Source organism: Aulostomus chinensis, chromosome 12 (genome assembly GCF_037954235.1).
Source record: "Aulostomus chinensis isolate RoL2024-O1b breed Wild chromosome 12, RoL_Achi_v1.0, whole genome shotgun sequence".
Lineage (NCBI taxonomy): Eukaryota > Metazoa > Chordata > Actinopteri > Syngnathiformes > Aulostomidae > Aulostomus > Aulostomus chinensis.
In genome coordinates, this window is record NC_141331.1 from 5,008,353 (window position 1) to 5,026,545 (window position 18,193).

The 18,193-nt window shown below is 44.6% G+C and overlaps 1 protein-coding gene across 15 annotated transcripts in view; it reads right to left on the bottom strand.

Annotated features, from left to right (window-relative positions):
• Window positions 1-18,193, bottom strand: part of LOC147251807 (partitioning defective 3 homolog B-like) — a 268,899-nt gene that overhangs the window by 78,119 nt on the left and 172,587 nt on the right. For all 15 annotated transcript variants that reach the window (XR_015118686.1, XR_015118684.1, XR_015118681.1 and 12 more), the window contains 4 exons: window positions 14,099-14,314; window positions 12,317-12,536; window positions 3,087-3,197; window positions 2,350-2,706 (listed from right to left, as the gene is read on the bottom strand). Coding sequence is in view for 9 of the 15 variants with exons in the window: in XM_086219749.1 (XP_086075875.1) it covers window positions 2,350-2,706; window positions 3,087-3,197; window positions 12,317-12,536; window positions 14,099-14,314 (904 nt within the window). In the remaining 6 variants the exon portion in view is untranslated. The remainder of the gene's footprint in view (window positions 1-2,349; window positions 2,707-3,086; window positions 3,198-12,316; window positions 12,537-14,098; window positions 14,315-18,193) is intronic.

The following is an 18,193-nucleotide window of genomic DNA, read 5'->3' on the forward strand; positions in this document are numbered from 1 at the left end:
CAGAAGGCGGTAAAAGAATTCCACTTCAAAATCTGCTCAAGAGCTGCTTTGCTTGTGTCACATACTTTGGTATTTAGGGAGGTGGGGGATGAAATTCTGGTTTGTGTTGAAGTGTGTGTGAACGAAAGAATACATTTGTCGTTCCTTCCAACACGCCTGTCCTTTTCCACAATTTTCGCAGGTTTTTGTGCGGTGTCTATGTGTGTGTGAGTGTGTGTGTGTGCGCGTGCGCATGTGTGTGTGTAATGGGTTGACTAAATGAGTCTGTATTAAACTCTGCCATGCGTAAGGAACTGACTTGGCAGTGCCCTTTTGGAGCTACATGTGGTGGCCTGATAAAGAGGTAGAGAGCCAAATGAGTGCCCTTCCATTATGGTGCGAGGAACCCTAACAACATGCCTCCAGATGATTGTTAGGGAACAGAACAGGCTAAATGTATCAAAGTGTACATTTGTGACCCAAGGTCTATTAGGTTATTGTATCCTTGAGTTCAGCTGAAGCTCATATGAGGGTTTGGGAGATCGGGCATCTTTGTCCTAGCAGTTGTTTAATGGTGAGCAGACACTGCCGTTTAGGCACCAGTGAGTCAGCCTTGACAAATTTTAAAACAGATCCAAACCCCATCAGGCTGGTTGCAAATGTGCAGCTTCAGCAGGGTCAAGGCCCGTTTCAGCTTCGGCACTAACAGTTTGGATTCCTTGCCAAAAAAAAAAAAAAAAAGGTTTCCTGTCTTGCAGAGCGTTCCAAGGTCCAAGCTAACAGTTCCTACTCAAAGCAACTTCAATGCATGTGTACAAAGACAACAACAAACATGGCATAGACTAGGTGTCCTTGGAGACCCCTCTGGACTCTGGCAGCAACATACTTGCCTGTGCGATGTGTCGTCTGAGTTTCATCGTGACCGACAGCTGCAACAGGGAAGCTGGCAGGAGATTGCTACTCTTCTTTAGCCGCTTGGTGAGTTAACTGCCAAGTTTTTCCTTCTTCAGGCTATTGCAAGATAGTAACAACCCACTGACACCCACTTGCCATTGTTTTAGAGGCACCGAGATAAAACTACCATACCATCTCTGGCAGTCAGGAGGAAAGAAATGGAAGTAATGTTTAAATTCCTCTCTTGACAGGTGAAACAAAAACAATACTACAATTCTACCATGTAATATATTCCAAAAAAAGCCCACTCTTTGAGTTAAGGTCAAACAGTGGGCTCGACTTCCCGTAACGAAACACTGTTTATGCATAGGGGAAACAACACAAGAGAGACACTGTCAAAAACATCTCGATGAGGCCTGAAACTGTCCATCAACCCTATTTACTTCCTGGCGTGTGTGAGAATACATCACTACTGGTAGATAATTCACCAGTAAGCGAGCTGTGACTGACATAATAGAGGAATCAGGAATGTGGAGCTGGGAGGAACATTTTCAGCCCTGGAGTGATTTATTTATTTTTTTATTTTACCCATTTTGAACACACACACACACACACACACACACACACACACACACACACACACACAGTATGTCAGCAGGCAACACCACTCATGCCAAAGCTAAAAGTAAGAACGATCAATTCAATCTTTCCCTTTGTCTTCTCTCTCTCACACACACAGACACACACATGGGTACACACTCGCAGCCCTGTGGCGTATACAAACTAAGAGAATTGTACAGTGTGCGTCAAACTAATGAACTAAACTTATTATGTTGCTGACAAACATTCAGTACATTTACATGATTTTAGAAAAAGTTAACTGAGTTCGTTAGTCAGGACTTTTTAAGTACATGTAAACACATACCTGGGTAATGCTGTTGGGGATTTACTCAGGCATGTACACCCTGCACGAGGCCCCCAACTGGCCTGCAAGTTGTGGAGTCAACAGGGTATCGTCATAGTGGTACCCTCAGGACCCCACAGGGCTTAGGCTATTTATTTATGTATTTATTCATTTTTTGTAGGGAAAAGGCTCGGGGTCCTTTTGACAGACGATGTGACGTTGTCTTGCCAAGGTCGAGCCGTACAGTTGTGAGAATTTTGTTTTTAACTCTCTCCCTGCAGGCAGATTTTCTGTCTGCCGTCAGACGCTGATGCTGCTTGCCAACTTTTTTCCATGCAACACAAAAAGTCAACCTGAGGTTTGAGTGCAACCAGCTGTAAAAAGGAATACCGCCACCTACTGTTGTGGAGGCTGACGTACCTCCATCAACGAATCCTCCCAGGTTCTTGTATACTTTGACAACAATGCAGCTCAATTGCAACTGCGTATGTAAAAGCAACAGACCCTCCCACCATAAAACCACACACTGTTTTCACACTCTCATGAGAACTGCAAAAGTACTAGTTTCTTACTTGTCATTTGAAGTAGCAGAAGGTGATGTCGTCCCTGCTCCTCTAGGTTTGTTGACCTTTGCGTACAGTCTGTCCAAGGGGTCTTCATCGGGGATGGCTCCAGGGTCGTTTCCATGCACTGGAAAGGTAGAGGGGCCCTGGGGGGAAGGGGTCCTGGCATGGGCATGCTGGAATGTACTATATGGAGGTGACTGAGGCAATGGCTGCGGTGTTGAAACCACATCACGATCCTTAAAGGACTGTATTCGGGCATAGTTCGGGTCTGTGTCGTCATCCTCAACATCTGGATATGCAGACCTGCTGCCGCCACCTTGCTGGTCCCTCAACTGCTGCAGCTCAGGATGCCCGGCCTCGATTCTGACAGACAGACACATGGAAAGCCAGTTACAACAACTGGAACAACCACTGAACGACAGAATGAGAAGAAAGAAATGGAGAAATCATTAACCCAGAGTGTAAGCTGAGCATGTTTGTGCAGGTGTGATAGATGTGTGGTGGACGATTGTGCAACCACAGAGAAATCTCTTGAAGCAGACCACACAGAATGACGCCATGAGTACAGAGCTCAGGAATGGCAGTCACGGAGGAGAGAAAACTGAGGAGCAATACAAGTAAAATATTGGTGGAGCTGTTAATCATCTGCTTGTGTTCAATGACAATAATAATAAGGCGAGAGGAAAGCTTAGCAAGGGAAGACAAAAACAAAAGAACACCAACAAAAACCATCATCATCACACCTCTCTCTCTCCTCTTTCATCCTCTCAAACTCCAGATCACTCAGAATGTCGGACTTCTGTCGCTGCAAAGCTGCCTTGGCCTCCTTCTTCTCCTCTTTCTTCTTTCCAAACCTGAAAAACAAAAGAAAACAATTATACAGACAGAAAGATGGCGATGGGCATCAGGAACACAGAGGCAAACGGAGAGGACGACTTCATAACACCACACTGGCTTAACATCTTTTTGCATAATGTGGTACATACTGCAGTCTCAATTGTTCTGGAACCACAAACACATGGATGAAATCACACAGACGCATTAAAATGCACATGAAAACTCAGTGACATGATCGCAGATACACACTCCAGTTTGTCACACCGGAATCTTTTGGCACCGCCTGTCAACACCAGCGGAGTACTGTCACGAGCGTGCTTGAGTCTACTCTCTCACTCAAACACACGCACGTATATACGTCACAATGAACACACACAGACACACAAATGGAGCTACGTAAGTCACAGTCGAAGGCTGAGTGGCGTGGAAGCACAGCCACTGCTAGGCGCTGTTCAAAACTGGCAGAGGCTCTGGTTCCAGTGCTGCAGCAGCTACACATGAGCTCCGGCTCCCTAACACGCAACACTCGGCATTCATTGACCTTTTTACTAAAACATTTTCATGACTTTCCCAAGCCTTTGAGGAAAATTGTAATGACCGTATGAGACACACACGTCAAGATTTGCCAGCTTATTTTAAAACTACAATTAATTACAATCGCTTCTTGGACTTGTTCGTGTTTTCTGTAGCTATGAACCCTGGACACTACAATGAAATGGACAAACATTGTTTCTGGATGTTTTAATTTCCTGTCATTATGTCATTTACTCCTACTTATAAAAGGACAATGGGTGAGATGTATCTAAAAGTTTTCATCTGCCCTCCTTTAATGCCCAGTTCTTCTCATGTGAGTAACACAGCATTTCTCAAAACCAAATGTCCTGATGTTTTCTTTCTGAAATGCCACGTTCTTTGAAATGTTGTATCTTTTAAAAGGCCATCTTCTTTTGTGAAAAGTTTTCCTTCCCCAAAGTGTCGTGTAAGTGTTGCATGTGAAACTGTAATTAATCAAAAGAAACAGAATGGGTCAGGGAGAACTTGAGGCTCTTTAAAAGAAACGTGGAATGGAAACAGAAAAGACCGAAAACTCCAAATACATTAAAATTCAAGCGGATGTTTTCGTCGGCGTCGGCAGGTCTCGCCGTTTACAGAGTAGAGCTCAACCACGAACCGTCTCCTGAGACGGCAGCCGTCAGTCCTCCTGATGCTTTAATTATCCTGAGTAATTCCTGCGTGTTGCATTGACGTGCTGCTGTTTAAGATTTCTCTGAATCTTAGAAAGGCTCTTTGAGAGACTGTAAATGTTTCTCTGCTGGTGTAGATGGGACAGTATGGCATGGCTCAGGGGTAGAGTGGCCGTCTAGCAACCGAAGGGTCGCTGGTTCGATCCTCGACACCGGTGACCATGTCGAAGTGTCCTTGAGCAAGATACTGAACCCATAATTGCTCCTGATGAGTAGGTTGGCGCCTTGCATGGCAGCCTCCACCATCAGTGTGTGAGTGTATGGGTGAGTGAGATGACACTGTAAAGCGCTTTGAGTGCCGCTAAGGTAGAAAAGCGCTATATAAAATTGAGTCCATTTACCATTTACAGTGCCGCTGCAGTTTTTGAACATTTTTACAGAGAAGGACAGCTGCGAGTTCTTTCCAACTCCCCCCTTTCAGTTTTGTTTCACGGGGTTTGTATCTTCTTGTTTTCAATAGGGTCTGCGTTTTGGAAAAGACCGAAAAACACATACGACCATGCGTGGGTCACTGTATGAGTTTATCACAATATATTCATGATACGATGTGAAAACTACTGTGATACTTGCTGAAGATATCAAGAAAGAGCTGGACATACAACTTGCTGTGTCACATCACTCCAGTTCCATTCCAGTTTATTCGACTGGCACAGTTACACACTGTAACTCAATACACGGACTAAAGCTGCTAAATGGGTCACATAACAGTTTTAGCACGACGTGTATTGTGATACCATATGAAAATACCGGCTCAAACATCGATGCAATGCTGGGATAGTATATTGCTGTATCAAATGTATTGCACAGCTCTAATTTTTACACACATACAGGTAGCTGATCCTAAAAAGGGTAAAACTTGATGACACTGTAGGTATCACAACTTAATGAGGGAAAAGTAGAAAGGTGTGCAAAAATATCATGATATGGACCTCTGAGGGTTAATTAATGCTGCTAAAAACCCTGGAAAGGCATGTGTGATATACGAGCGGCCCGGCTAGGTGCCCCAAACACATGTTGAACTGACAAGGTAAGACATTATGACTGGGGTTGTTTGAGTCCGAGCGGCTGAGAGCAGCCAGTCGGGATGAATGCGATACCTCTCGTCTGTCAGGATGACGAAGCCTGAATATTCATGGCCTCAACACCACAATCTGTACAAAGTGTACGGCTACTCATTTGCATGTGAGGAAGATTTAATTATACGTACACTGGTTCCCTTTAGCGTCCACCTGTATACGAAAACACCGGCTGAAAAGAAGTCAGATGTATTTCCTCTGAGAGCTATTTATTCTTTTCATGGTGCATTTTGTTGAGAAGCAGTTGTACCACCACAAAATCAAGTGTACATAATTTCAGTCTGATGAAAACACAGGATTACTACATGTCCCTCGCTCTGTTTCCAGCCTGCCTAAAATGTGTTTTTGTAAATACCAGCTCCATTAAACTGAGCAACCAGCAGCAGCCGGCATAGTTAGAGTGTAAAACTCCATCACTCCTTGGCTGAGGTAACGATGATGAAGGCGTTCGTGGGCCTGTCAACAGGATAAGGCAAAAAAAACAAAACAAAAAACAACAACTGTGACAATGGTTTTACCAAAGATGTAATTTGGTCAGAAGCACCTTAAGAACTTGGTCCTGATGTGACACCTCTGTCAAAATGGAGTTACCGTGGTAATGCAGCCAATTTTGAGATCTTTTCCGGCTGGAAGACGTCTACAAGCTGAATTTTAGTCATAGCACCATCTAGTGGTTACAAAAAACAAACAGGAACTGGGTTTTCTTCACATGACGTACAATGATGTAAGATCAGTTTGCCAAAGTTACACAGAGTCTTTATTGACATGATTTTTAAAATAGCATTTTCTTGTACTGTTTGTACAGTAAGTTTGTATACACAATTGATCATGGGGGAAAAAATCTAGTCCCTCCAGGCAGGCTGGCCCAGTTCATGGGTATTTATTAAACCAGGGGAAACTGAGGATTACACAGAGTGAAAAAACAAGTCTAAACTAGAAAATCAAAGAATGAGTCACAACCTAGAAGAACAAAAATGGAGAGGTGGATGACTGTGAGGTGAGGCTGTTGAGAACTGTGGTAAAAATCCCATTTTTTAACCATGATGGACTCCAGAGAGCTTCCACGGCACACATGAATCACTGCTGGTTGCAAACATATGAAGACCAAAAAAGGATCAAGAGCGGACCAAACTTACCGGATTTTAATCCCTGAAAAATGAAATGATTCAATCTTGACGTCACACCAAACACCTTGGAGAGGTGCAGGGTGATCAGCATGGCATGACTGAGGAGGTACAACATTAAAATGTATTATAGTAAGCATATTTTAACAATCCCTGACAAAAACAACAGGCCTACACACACACACACACACTCACACGCTCACACACACACGCTCACAGAGATGGTGTTTGCAATGATGGACAGAGGGCTGTGCCACACTTGTGCTTGTGAATAGCCTTTGAGGAGAAAAACAGACGGACTAACGAGTCGAAAAGAAGTGCAAACATCTGTGATTCTCACCTACTCTCCCTCCTTAGACACACCTCCTCCCTCCTTCAATGGCACCCGGACCCCTGAGGAAATGCATGATGCAGCGATAACAACATGTGCAAACGCACAAAAACCTCCCGGCAATGACGGACACATCCACCAAGCGCACACACACACACACACACACACACACACACCGTTGATTGGCAGGCATGACAGCAGCCACTGACACCCCAATGACTTCCTGTCATGTTGTTTGATCGGCAGCTGGTGGTTCCTACTCTCCCTCTTTCAAGCACGTTTTCTCTAATTATGAAAAAATAAACGGGGAGGATGTCCAGTCAGGAGGCAGAGTTCATTCCTGCACTAATAACTTCCTGCTAAAAGGAGACATTTACTTGACCCGAACCCAGCCAAGTTGTTTGATGCTACCGAACTGAGAAGATGGCTTACAGCAGCAGAGAAGGTCTAGTCGCTATTGAGTGCAGCACACAGGAATAACACGCCGAGGTGATATGATGAGCTGCCACGCAATTAGGATTTATAAAATCACAAAATGTTCCGAACCAAAATGTTTCAAGCCAAAGTGCAAAACAAGTTTATAAATCATCGAATAAATTCGGCTGCAATCTCTGCTTGAATGTGTTTTATATTGGATGTGGGTGGTAATGAGTTTGTGTTGCAGTATCTTATGGCATTATTTGTTTGTATTAACTACTTAATTTGAGAGCTCATGAAAACAGCAAGTAATTAAAATGAAAATTAACAAACTAAGACTGGCCAGCTTATGTTCCAGGAAATCTGTGCCTTAAAACATTTCTGATGTCTCTAACAACGGCGGTCACCCCACAGATCACTTCGTCGCTAACAGCAGAGAGCCCAAACTGTTACAGCTGCATATGTATGCATCCAAGTAGACTGCACTCATTTGTGGATATTTTTAGTTTAATTCCTTGTTCTCGATCAGAAATGTGCCTGTAAATGACAGGCAACAAAGTCAAGTCCATTTTCTACCATCAGCCCTTTCATCTATCCACACACAGACATACAATATGTACAGACTTGTGCAACTAAGCATGGAGCTCCACCATAATAGACCCCACAATGGTGCTAGTCAGTCCTAATGGGCCCCACCGTTGAGATGGGATAATAGTCCCGACGGTGCAGCTTTTTAAGTCTAACAGAGGTGCCACATTAGGACCAGCTGGTGAGAGCACAGAGAGAGAGAGAGAGAGAGAGAGAGAGAGAGAGAGAGAGAGAGAAAGAGGAGGGAAATTTGCAGAAAACATACATACGATTCAGAGTGCCAAATTTACGACGACCATCTGACTCCTGTGACCAATCATGTTTTTATCACATGCATATTCATGATGTTAGGATATTATCACTCATTCACACTTGCTCGCTCATTCTCTCACACACACACACACACAGACACACACACAGACACACACACACACAATTGGCGTATCTGAGTGACAGGCGGCAGCCGTCTAGGTGACAGAACCAGCTGTCCACTTTAAAGGGCATTTTAAACAAACACTCCATTTTTGACTTTGATGTCTGCTAACAGCGTAAATGAGATACTACACTAATTAAAACAGACGTATCTGCATTGCTACAGCCTCTGTTCATCCATGTGTATGTCAACCAAATAGCAATTAGACCTTTTTTGGCAATTACAGTTTAATTTGAGCAAACAGAGGGGATTACTGTTGGAAAATCTCAATAATACCAATATTTGTCTTTGCAGGTGCTGCACAGGGTAGAAACTCCATATATTAAAGAAATCGTGTAGCTCAAATATACGCACCAACCATTAATAAACATAAGCAATATACTTCTGTAAAACCAGGAGCCTCGGGAGTAAGTGTCCCATTTCCTCCCCACCATTAGATAAAGTTGGCCTCAGATGTGTGTGACAAATCAGCAGCACACAGTAGATTGAACTCCACTGAATAGCACCAATTTGCCCTCTCAGTCTCCAACCATTACATGCAATCACATGCAGATAGGCAGCTGAAGCTTGAGGGAGCAGGCGGGCGGAGAGGAAAATTTGAATGATGTGGGGGTGCAGGGAAGGACGGAGGTGGAGGAAAGTCGCAGAGCAGGAGAGAAAGGTTGAGATTATCGCCGGGCTCCAATCAAGACCCTCTCACGGCGATAAGAGCTGAGCTGTAGTGGTATAAAAATATTCATGGGTCTATTATGGAGTTTCCTCAGACAATTAAGGCCGGGAATGATGGGAATTGTCGGAGATTAGGTGAGAGGATGGAAGGATCTATAGGTGTACGACAAGAAGGGTCATTAGAGATATTATCAAGTGTGTGACTTGGTTGTTCAAGCCATCATGGAAGAGACAGAGGGATGGAGCTGGCGGGGTGAGGGATGGAGCTGGCGGGGCAGGGGGGTGGGGGTTGGAATCTTTACTGAAGTCTGAGGCCACCGCTAAGACCGAGAGGTGAACACAAAAGTGCAAACCCTGAGTGGCAGTGATGCGGTTTCAGGTCGACTTACTAGAAAATATAACAGGTTCAGACAAGTGGGTCAAACACCGACAGAAGCAGCACTCTGAGGCTTCACCTAAGAGGTTTTTGTCCCCCCCCCCCTAAGCTTTTGTGCAAACCACTGGTGCCAAAACTCTTATTTTCTCTTTTTGGTTACTGAGAAGAAGCTACGCTGGCGATATGGTGGACCAATTCAGAGTAAAACTGAGTCTTTGAGATGCTAAGAGTAAAAGATTTACCCCAGTAGGAAGGCGGGAGAGAGACGCTGACAGGCTGTGAGACAAAGTACAAATATCACACGGAGGCACGTCAACCTGAACCGGCCTTTCGAGTAGCGGGTGTGCACTTGAGAAAAAGAGGGAAAGCGAAAAAGGAGTGCATGTCTTTAATGAGGGAATGGTACTTGTTTTGCTTCATCACCGATTAAAAAACAAAACAAAACATCATCTGGAATAATTTGTTCATGTAGCCTCTCCCAACACTTGTGGGTGGAGCCCAAGAGCAGCTTTGGAACCCTGCAGATGCAATCAGTCAGATTCCTCCTGACAATTGTGATACTTTCATCAATAAAGTATAAATACATGGACCCAGACGACGAAGTAGACATTTGGTGTTTTGCTGGTTGGGGCTGGGCTGTAATTTTACAGGTAGTTTTTTGAGTTGGGTGGGACAGACTGGCTCTCATAATGAGTCGCGTGGGTCTTAAAACCCCCCTCCGCATCAACCACTACTGAGTGGAGACTCTTGGGTCATTGTCTATGAAATTAAGATGATATTCCAATGATGGGGGTCTGCCATATCATACGGGTCGTGCTACATTTCTTCCCACATTTTTCACCCATCGTGTTGTTAGATCGTTAATTAGATGTTCGATTTTGATTCCTTAATTAATTTGGTTTTCAGCCCACATCAGGATTAACTGACCTAAAACATCCATACCACTATTTTTCATATCTCCATTTACATCGTTACTGCAAAACTTTCCATCAAACAACTTCTGGCCACCATTGATCAACTGGTTGTAAGCGGCCTGAACAGAACTCCATGTCAGAACCACGGAACATCACGCTGGTCGGCTGAAGATGAGAAGTGACCACCAGTGAGACCAGCAGGAGCACGACTGACAGCTGACCCACACGGCACATACAGGAGCCCACGAGCGCTTCCATTATTATCGGGTGAAGCCGCTACACTGACCACAGTTCTAAACACACACACACACACACACACGCACGCACGCACGCACACACACACATATCCAGGTCTGCACTACGCTTAGCTTATTTCTGTGTATCTGGTCAATTTTTTCCCACACCACCTGGCAATGTGTTCACTCAGGCGTATGAAATGGTAAAAAAACTAACCCTAACTCTGTAAAAACAAGCCCATCGTGTTTAAAACGGACTTCATTTACAGCACCCGATTGTAACAGAGGCACTGCGAGGCAGCAGTGCAACTTTTTCTTTTATTATAGATCAAAATAAATCATTCAGTGAAAATCCTCAGTAGGTTGAATAATTCCTTGGAAGACTTGTGGACTTTCCCTCCTGATTTCACTCACACTCAAATATGAATAATGAAGTATTCTAACTCATAAGTACAGCCTAATACCATTGAAGTCTATAATTCCTTCACCCATTTACACACTCAACTGCGGGACAACTTATTCTGCTCACCATAAGAACATCGTAGTGACGACTGAACGCTGCAGCCGGGAGAGAAAGAGAGCGAAGACAAAAGAAAACAGGACGGAAAGGCGGTGAAGAAAAAGGTGAGGTTTCAAAGAAACGGCACTGAACCCATTCAATTGAGTAAAATTACTGCATATTAGTTTAATTGCCTAATATTTCACAATAATAAACCATTCTGAGATATAATCGCTGCGATAAAACATGGCTTTGAAATCTGGAAGTGTTTGACTTTGTTCGGGTTCGTATAGACTACTTTTGTGAGTATATTTTGAAAGTGACTGCAATTTGTAGATCAAATTGCATGCAAGTGTTTTTCTAGAGATGCGTATCTGTGTAATGGTCATGTGAAATCCCACTTCTGTAATGACCATGGTTGAAAACACACACACACACACGCACACGCACACACACACACACACACACACACACACACACACACACACACACACACACACACACACACCTTGTTTTCAGGTTAAAACTGTCCACTACTGAAACAAACCTACTATACTGTACTTATTGTACCCCCCCCCCCCACACAGACACACACACACGTGCGCACACAGGAGGATACAGTGTTCAACTTAATCACATGAAATAGTTCTGGCAGATAATATTAAGCACCTTTTAAAGAAATTGGGCCAGCGTTCTTAGAGCGCTCTTTGTGCGTCTGTGAGCTGGTGATAGTGTTTCACCAGGAGACCAGAGCTGCACTCTCCCAGGTCCGTGTCGTGAAAAAGTCATTTTCATAAGCAATAATACATCACGAGCCACAGACTGACGTGACACAAAGTTATGAGAAGTTCAACCATCAGAAATGTCCTCATTCACAGGCTGGACCGGTGCCGTCGGTGGGATGAACACAAGAGGCGGGACCTGATGCTCGTGACGGCGAACACTGCGCTGTCCGACCAAGTTTTGTTTTCTGACAGAAGCCAACAGAAACCTAAATGACAAACTTTCACTGACACCTTCTGGAGTCCATGTTCCACACGGCTGAACAGCAGTTGTTGTTGTTCTAAACCTCACTGTGAACAATCCCACACGAACCAACCTGTATTCTGAAAACATGTACTTTTGTATCTTACTATATATACAAATACACGCTGTATATTTTTACAAGATTCAAAAACAAAAAGCAAAAAAAGATCACACACACACACACACACACACCACTTACTCACCTCAGCAGGCCGAAGCCTATTTTCTTGCTCTTCTTCTCGCTTTCTTCATGCTCCTCTGATTTCTTCTTCTCTTTTCCTTTTCGTTTGTTGTCTTTCTTCTTTGTTTTCACTTTCTTCTTCTTGTCTGCTTTGCTCTTCTCCTCCATCTGATCCCCTGCTCCCTGACGGGACGAGCTACTCGCAGGGGTTTCCCGCCCTGAACTCGGCTCGGAACCATCATCTAGCAGAGCAGAAGAGACACGGAGGGGATGAAACAAGGAACACCACCTGTAATTGATTCGTTCCTACTCTATGTTTACGTTCAAATCACTAAAATATCACACGAACAAAAAGTTAGTGGGTGCAGACAAAATGTACCTGCGGTGTTTTGGACTCATAACTAAAAATTCATAACTCAAATCTAAATTTGAACCAGGATTGTTTGTAAAACTGGCCACTTCCACTTCTATCCATTTTTCAAGGTGAGCTGGCCTTCCATGTTCCTGACTGAACACGCTTCATCCCACACCAACCCTTCAAAATCCAAATCCTCTTTTAGGTTACGTAAGAGTGTTCCAGGAGAAGAATGGGTGCTTTAAAGATGGTCTAGTGGGAATCATAAACATCCCTCGGAAAAAAAAAAACAATGTAAGACACAGTTTAGTTCAAGATTTTGTGTGTGTGTGTGTGTGTGTGTGTACCTGAATACATGAATGAGAGGATGTTTAATTAAGCCAAAGCAATGTATTTCTACAACACAACAAAAATAAAACACACAATCTGAAGAAGAGAAACCAAACAAAAGTTGGTTAACACCCGCGTGAAGGTGGCACAACACACTATATGAAGGAGAGTGTTACAGGAGTAAGTATTGACTGACACAAGACATCAGCGCTTCTGTGAGTAGACCTCTTGTGACTGTGGAAGCAGCTAGGTTCAGCCCAGGATTCCAGACTACGCACCGGTGCCACATGAACCCTGAATATCATCATGAATTGTGCACTTTCAGAATGTCAGCATGGTGAGTGGTCTGTCGGTAAATCTGCTAGCGCACCGACATTTACTCGTCACATTCACTACGTATTTAAAGCTGACTGAAGACAAAGGAAGGGGGATGTTTGGGAACACTTCAGAGAACTGTTCTCTGTCAATTAACAGCAGCTCTCAGAGTGTTGAACACTGAGAAGGATGGTGACAGATGCAGCCATGGCGTGTGTGTGCTGTTGACATGCCCTATTAGTCTTATCCTGTGTGTAGTGTAGTGATCTGAAACAGCCCGACTCATTACTCTGGTGGTGACTGATAAGAGTTTGCTGCTAATAACGCTGCTGGGAATTGAACCGCACCTCCTAGTGAAAGCAACCAAGCAGCAAGCATTTAACTCCTGGATAAATATTTAAAGCCCAACAGATTCACATACTGGAGGGCAGCGCGGCTCAGTTGCTTCGGACTGGATGTGTTGACACTTGAAGGCGTGGTGGACTTCTGCTAATATTCCTCGTCTTCCTGAGTGAGCTACAGCGTGACTGGGGAGTACGTAACATCAACAACCAGGTATAGAAAATCCATCTGGAGGCACTGAATGCACACACACGTGTCAGCCATGAGATGTGTTATACAGACACAAAATACCTGAAATACATGCAGACCTTCTAAATCCTCTGCTAAAACTGCATTTTAACACTGCATACACTCTTGATAGTAAAACAGCTACTGCCACACCACTGGTGGGGGGTGTATTCCATTATTTTTTTTCATGTTTAATACAAAATCTATCGCAAAACGTAAAATGTTGCAAATCACCATCATCTTCTTCAGGCGGCCCATCGTAGGACTTGTCAATCGCTGCCCTGAAGCTTTCGTTACATCCTCTTCCTCTGACCATATTCGGGCGAGGGCGGTGGAAGGGGAGGAGCTCGTTTTTTCTGTTAACTTCTGACATGGCCGTCTGAAGACTCTCCAGCGAACAGGACTTTTTCAAGCCGAGGGTGGGACCAAGTCCCTCTGGCGAGGATGGAGCTAAGACGGGAGAAACACAGAGACAGATAGAGACATGAGTGACACAGACATGCATTTTGTCTTTTCCTCCTTCTTTCCTGTCATCCAACTGTGCTGAATCAGAATTCTGCCGGTCGTTAAGTTACTGGTTTACATCTCTTTATAGAATGTGTTGGGATTCAGAGCCCATGTGCTGACGACCACCATTTTCTTCCTCCCTCTGTTCCACGTGAAGATGGGACAGAACAAAGACTAATAAAAACTTTCCCGCCAGCCACCAGGTTGAGGTGTGGCAACCCTCTTCGAAGAGGGAAAACCACCACTAATTGGCTGATAGCCCAGGGGGTCCCCGCTACGTCATCATCAGCGGTGGACCTATAAAAGCAGACGTACTGCCGAAAAGCTTCGCTTTTTCCCAGGTATGCTAACTTCACAAGTAGCGTCTGCCGAAAGGGAGCAACCCCCACATGTTCCCTTCCCTTTGCTCCCCTCTTGTTTGTGGAGCAGCAGTCTACAACTCGCGGGACGAGTCAAGTCCACAGACTTTCACTTTTAATTCAGTCACGTGACCGCGTTTCTCCTCATCCCCTAACACAGAGAATCCCTTCTTTTTTCCTTTTGACCTTAGCCCGCACCCGCTGATCTCCTCTACCCTGCAGAAGGACGCAAGTTTTGTTGGGACGTGTTGCTCAGGACAATTCCCCGACCCGGTCGACCGCGGAGGCGCGCATCCGAACCAAGGAACGGACCATCTGCAAGCGCCACCTCCATCTCCGCCTCGGAGCAGAGCAACGATAGTAAGGCATCAATGTGTCTGGGCAGAGATCGTAGTCAAGAGTGTAACAGTAAACGCTGCAAGTGAACGAGCCGCCGAGCTCTCATCACTGTATCACTGTCACTGTGTCGTTGTGCTGTGTTAACTCTGTTGGATCAGACGGGCCGCCGGGCCCTCAGCTCTGATCATCAAGAGTTATCACTGTTTGGTTTCCACAACCGAGCTGAGTTCATGATGGGTGGCCGTCTATGAAGTCGAAAGAGCTGTAACCTCGTCTGTGGAAGCGCACGCACCAGACTCGGTCGAAACCTGTACGCGCGCACACGGCGAGCGGGAGCAAGCTCTTTGTCGGCGCCATTTAATCTGAATCTACAGTAAGGTTAGATCTTTCCTTTCCTCCCCCACTCTGCTCCGAATCTTCACACCTCCACACACGCGACTAGGACTCTGTAGCCTCCCTGCCCCCCCTCTTCCTACTCAGCGGAAGTCAGGGCGGCCATCTTGGCTCTATTCGTCCTAGTCCGCCATTTTGGGTCAGTTACCCTGACCCGCTCAGGTGCGCACACGCAGCTTCTCTCGCTCTCTCTCACTCTCTCTCACTCTCTCTCACACACACACACACACACACACACACACACCCTTGATAGAAGTAGATGTTAGATAGTAGTCCGTAATTGTGAAGATATGCCTATTGATTATTGCTGTGTTAATTGTAAAATTAACATTGTGATAATAAATGTGTTATATTGCAACAATTCGACTCCTGGTTTTATTGTGTGGATTGAACTTTGATTGCTGGTTTGATTGGGTCAGTGCTCGGAATCACACCTTCTATTTGATTGAGACTGAATAGACCTGATAGTAATTGATTTTAATTAAATAATTAATGGTTTAATTTTAATTGATTCAATAGCTGTTGAATTTGGCCAAGCAAATTTGACAATTTGCGTACCCTGTTCACCTTTGAGGTCGATAACAGAGGATTGTCTGTTCCCTGATTCCAGGGTGGTGCCCTGTTAATAGATTATATTGTAATAATCATATTTAATAATTGATTATTTTCTTTATAGTTCAATTTCAGATATTGCCAATCCTCTCCCCCTTTACGAGCCCCAACATTTTGGCACTCCTTGTGAGGCCTAACCCCAACAAATGATTTCTGAGACATCAATGGAACACAAAAAATCCTGTGTTACACTCAAGAGGACGTAACACCCGGTCCAGTCAGGTTATCAAACACCAGGATGATTGTGTGAGAGAGCCTGCAGTGGCGTAGCCGGCGAGCAGAGAGAGAATGTCACATGGTTGGACCCTGAAGAACAGTGCCCGGAAAAAAAAGTGATGCGTTTAACTATGGCGTTGTTGAGTTTGTGATGGATGTGAGGTCCGCTCCTCTGTTACCGGTTCTCCATCCATCATTACAAGTATATTGTGAGAGATATTACTGAGGGAGGGCGGGATGCTGCAGCAGGAATGATGAAGAGGAGAGCGATGGATGAGAGGACAGGCCAATACTGGAAGTAGTCAAGGGGGAGTAAAGCAGATATTAGAGATTCTGTGGGGATGTGCTCTTAAAATTCACAGCTCCCTTTGCCTTCCTTTTAGCTTAGATTAGCTAAACTCCTGGATACCTATGAGATCATGATTACGTGAGAGCCAAGCAGCCTAATGATTCGGTTTGACATAACTTCAGATTAAAATAAATACATTAAAAGGGTCTGCCTTAAGGCATTTATTATTTTCAAACTCTGGGGAAGTCAGGGAAATCAGTAAAATCTGCTTGTATCTCCTATCTGCTATCTTGAAGCAAATCACATGCATTTAATGTGATTACAAATGCAATATTTTCCACTTTGATTCACTAAACCTTCGCTGAAACTGTTTGTGTTACTCCTGAGGATCTGCGGCTTCCACTTTGAAAACCTCTGCTGCACAGTGCTCACAGCTCACAGCTCACAAATGTCTCTCTTTTTACATCTGTCCCTCTTGATCTACTTCCCTCTCTCTGCATCTGCCCAGCTTTCTTTTTCTTGCTCTTTTTCACCTCATCCAGTCGAGGCAGATGGCCGCCGACATAGCAGCCTGGTTCTGCTCAACATTTCTGCCTATAAGGGCAAGTCTTTGTGGTTTAAGCCAGTCTATTTGTAAAGATCCATGAGGTAACTAGTTGGGATTTGGGGCAATATAATGAATACTGACTCAGCTTAAAAATGCTGAACGTAGCAAGGAATGCCAACCTTGTATATTCTGCATTAACCATGCAACATAGCAACAGTTGCTACGCTGCTGCCAGCTAAAGCCAATGACATTGTCACGTTGGACCAAGTCCTAGCAGAAAGATTGAAGCCCGCTGGGATTTTTCCCACCAGAAGACTGCTGATTGTAAAACAACAGACGGAGGGAAGGTGAGGCATTTCCAATTTGGTTTGCCACTTTGTGCCATTGAAAACAAGGAGACACTGATGGCAACAAGTGTCCTCATGGGGACTGAGGAGACAACATGGAGGTAGCAAATCAAGTTTCCTCTGGGGAACACCATGGTGGCAGAGAGGAAGAGAGATAAAAAAAAAACAAAACACAGAAGCGGTGAGGAAGGCTGGGCTTGCTGCCAGCTCAAAATACTGGTAATCCTTATACACACAAGAGCACACATTTGGAATTCCTCGCTGGCTCTGGCTTGTCGATATGATGCCACTGTGATTCATGATAGCTACACCAGAATCACTTTAGCTAATGATTCCCTATACACAAGACTGCTTCTGGAGTGTGTGTGTGTGTGTGTGTGTGTGTGTGTGTGTGTGAGTGAGAGAGAGAGAGAGAGAGAGAGATTGTGTGTACATACATATATATATAAAAAATGTCCCTCTCACCCCTGTAGGGTGGTTCTGCATCTATGCAGTATCTTAGCTGTTCTTGGCTGTTCCCTCTGGACTGAGCTTTCAGGTGTTGGTCCTGGCATCTGCTGGAGCCACTCTCCCACTTTTGGGGTCACCACCCCGAGTGCTCCTACTTCCACGGGGGCCACTTCTCTCTCTCTCTCTCTATGTGTACATGTGTATTTCATCCTGAGATGAGAGGGCTGATGTGACTTCCACATCTATCTAAACAACCATTAACCAAACACA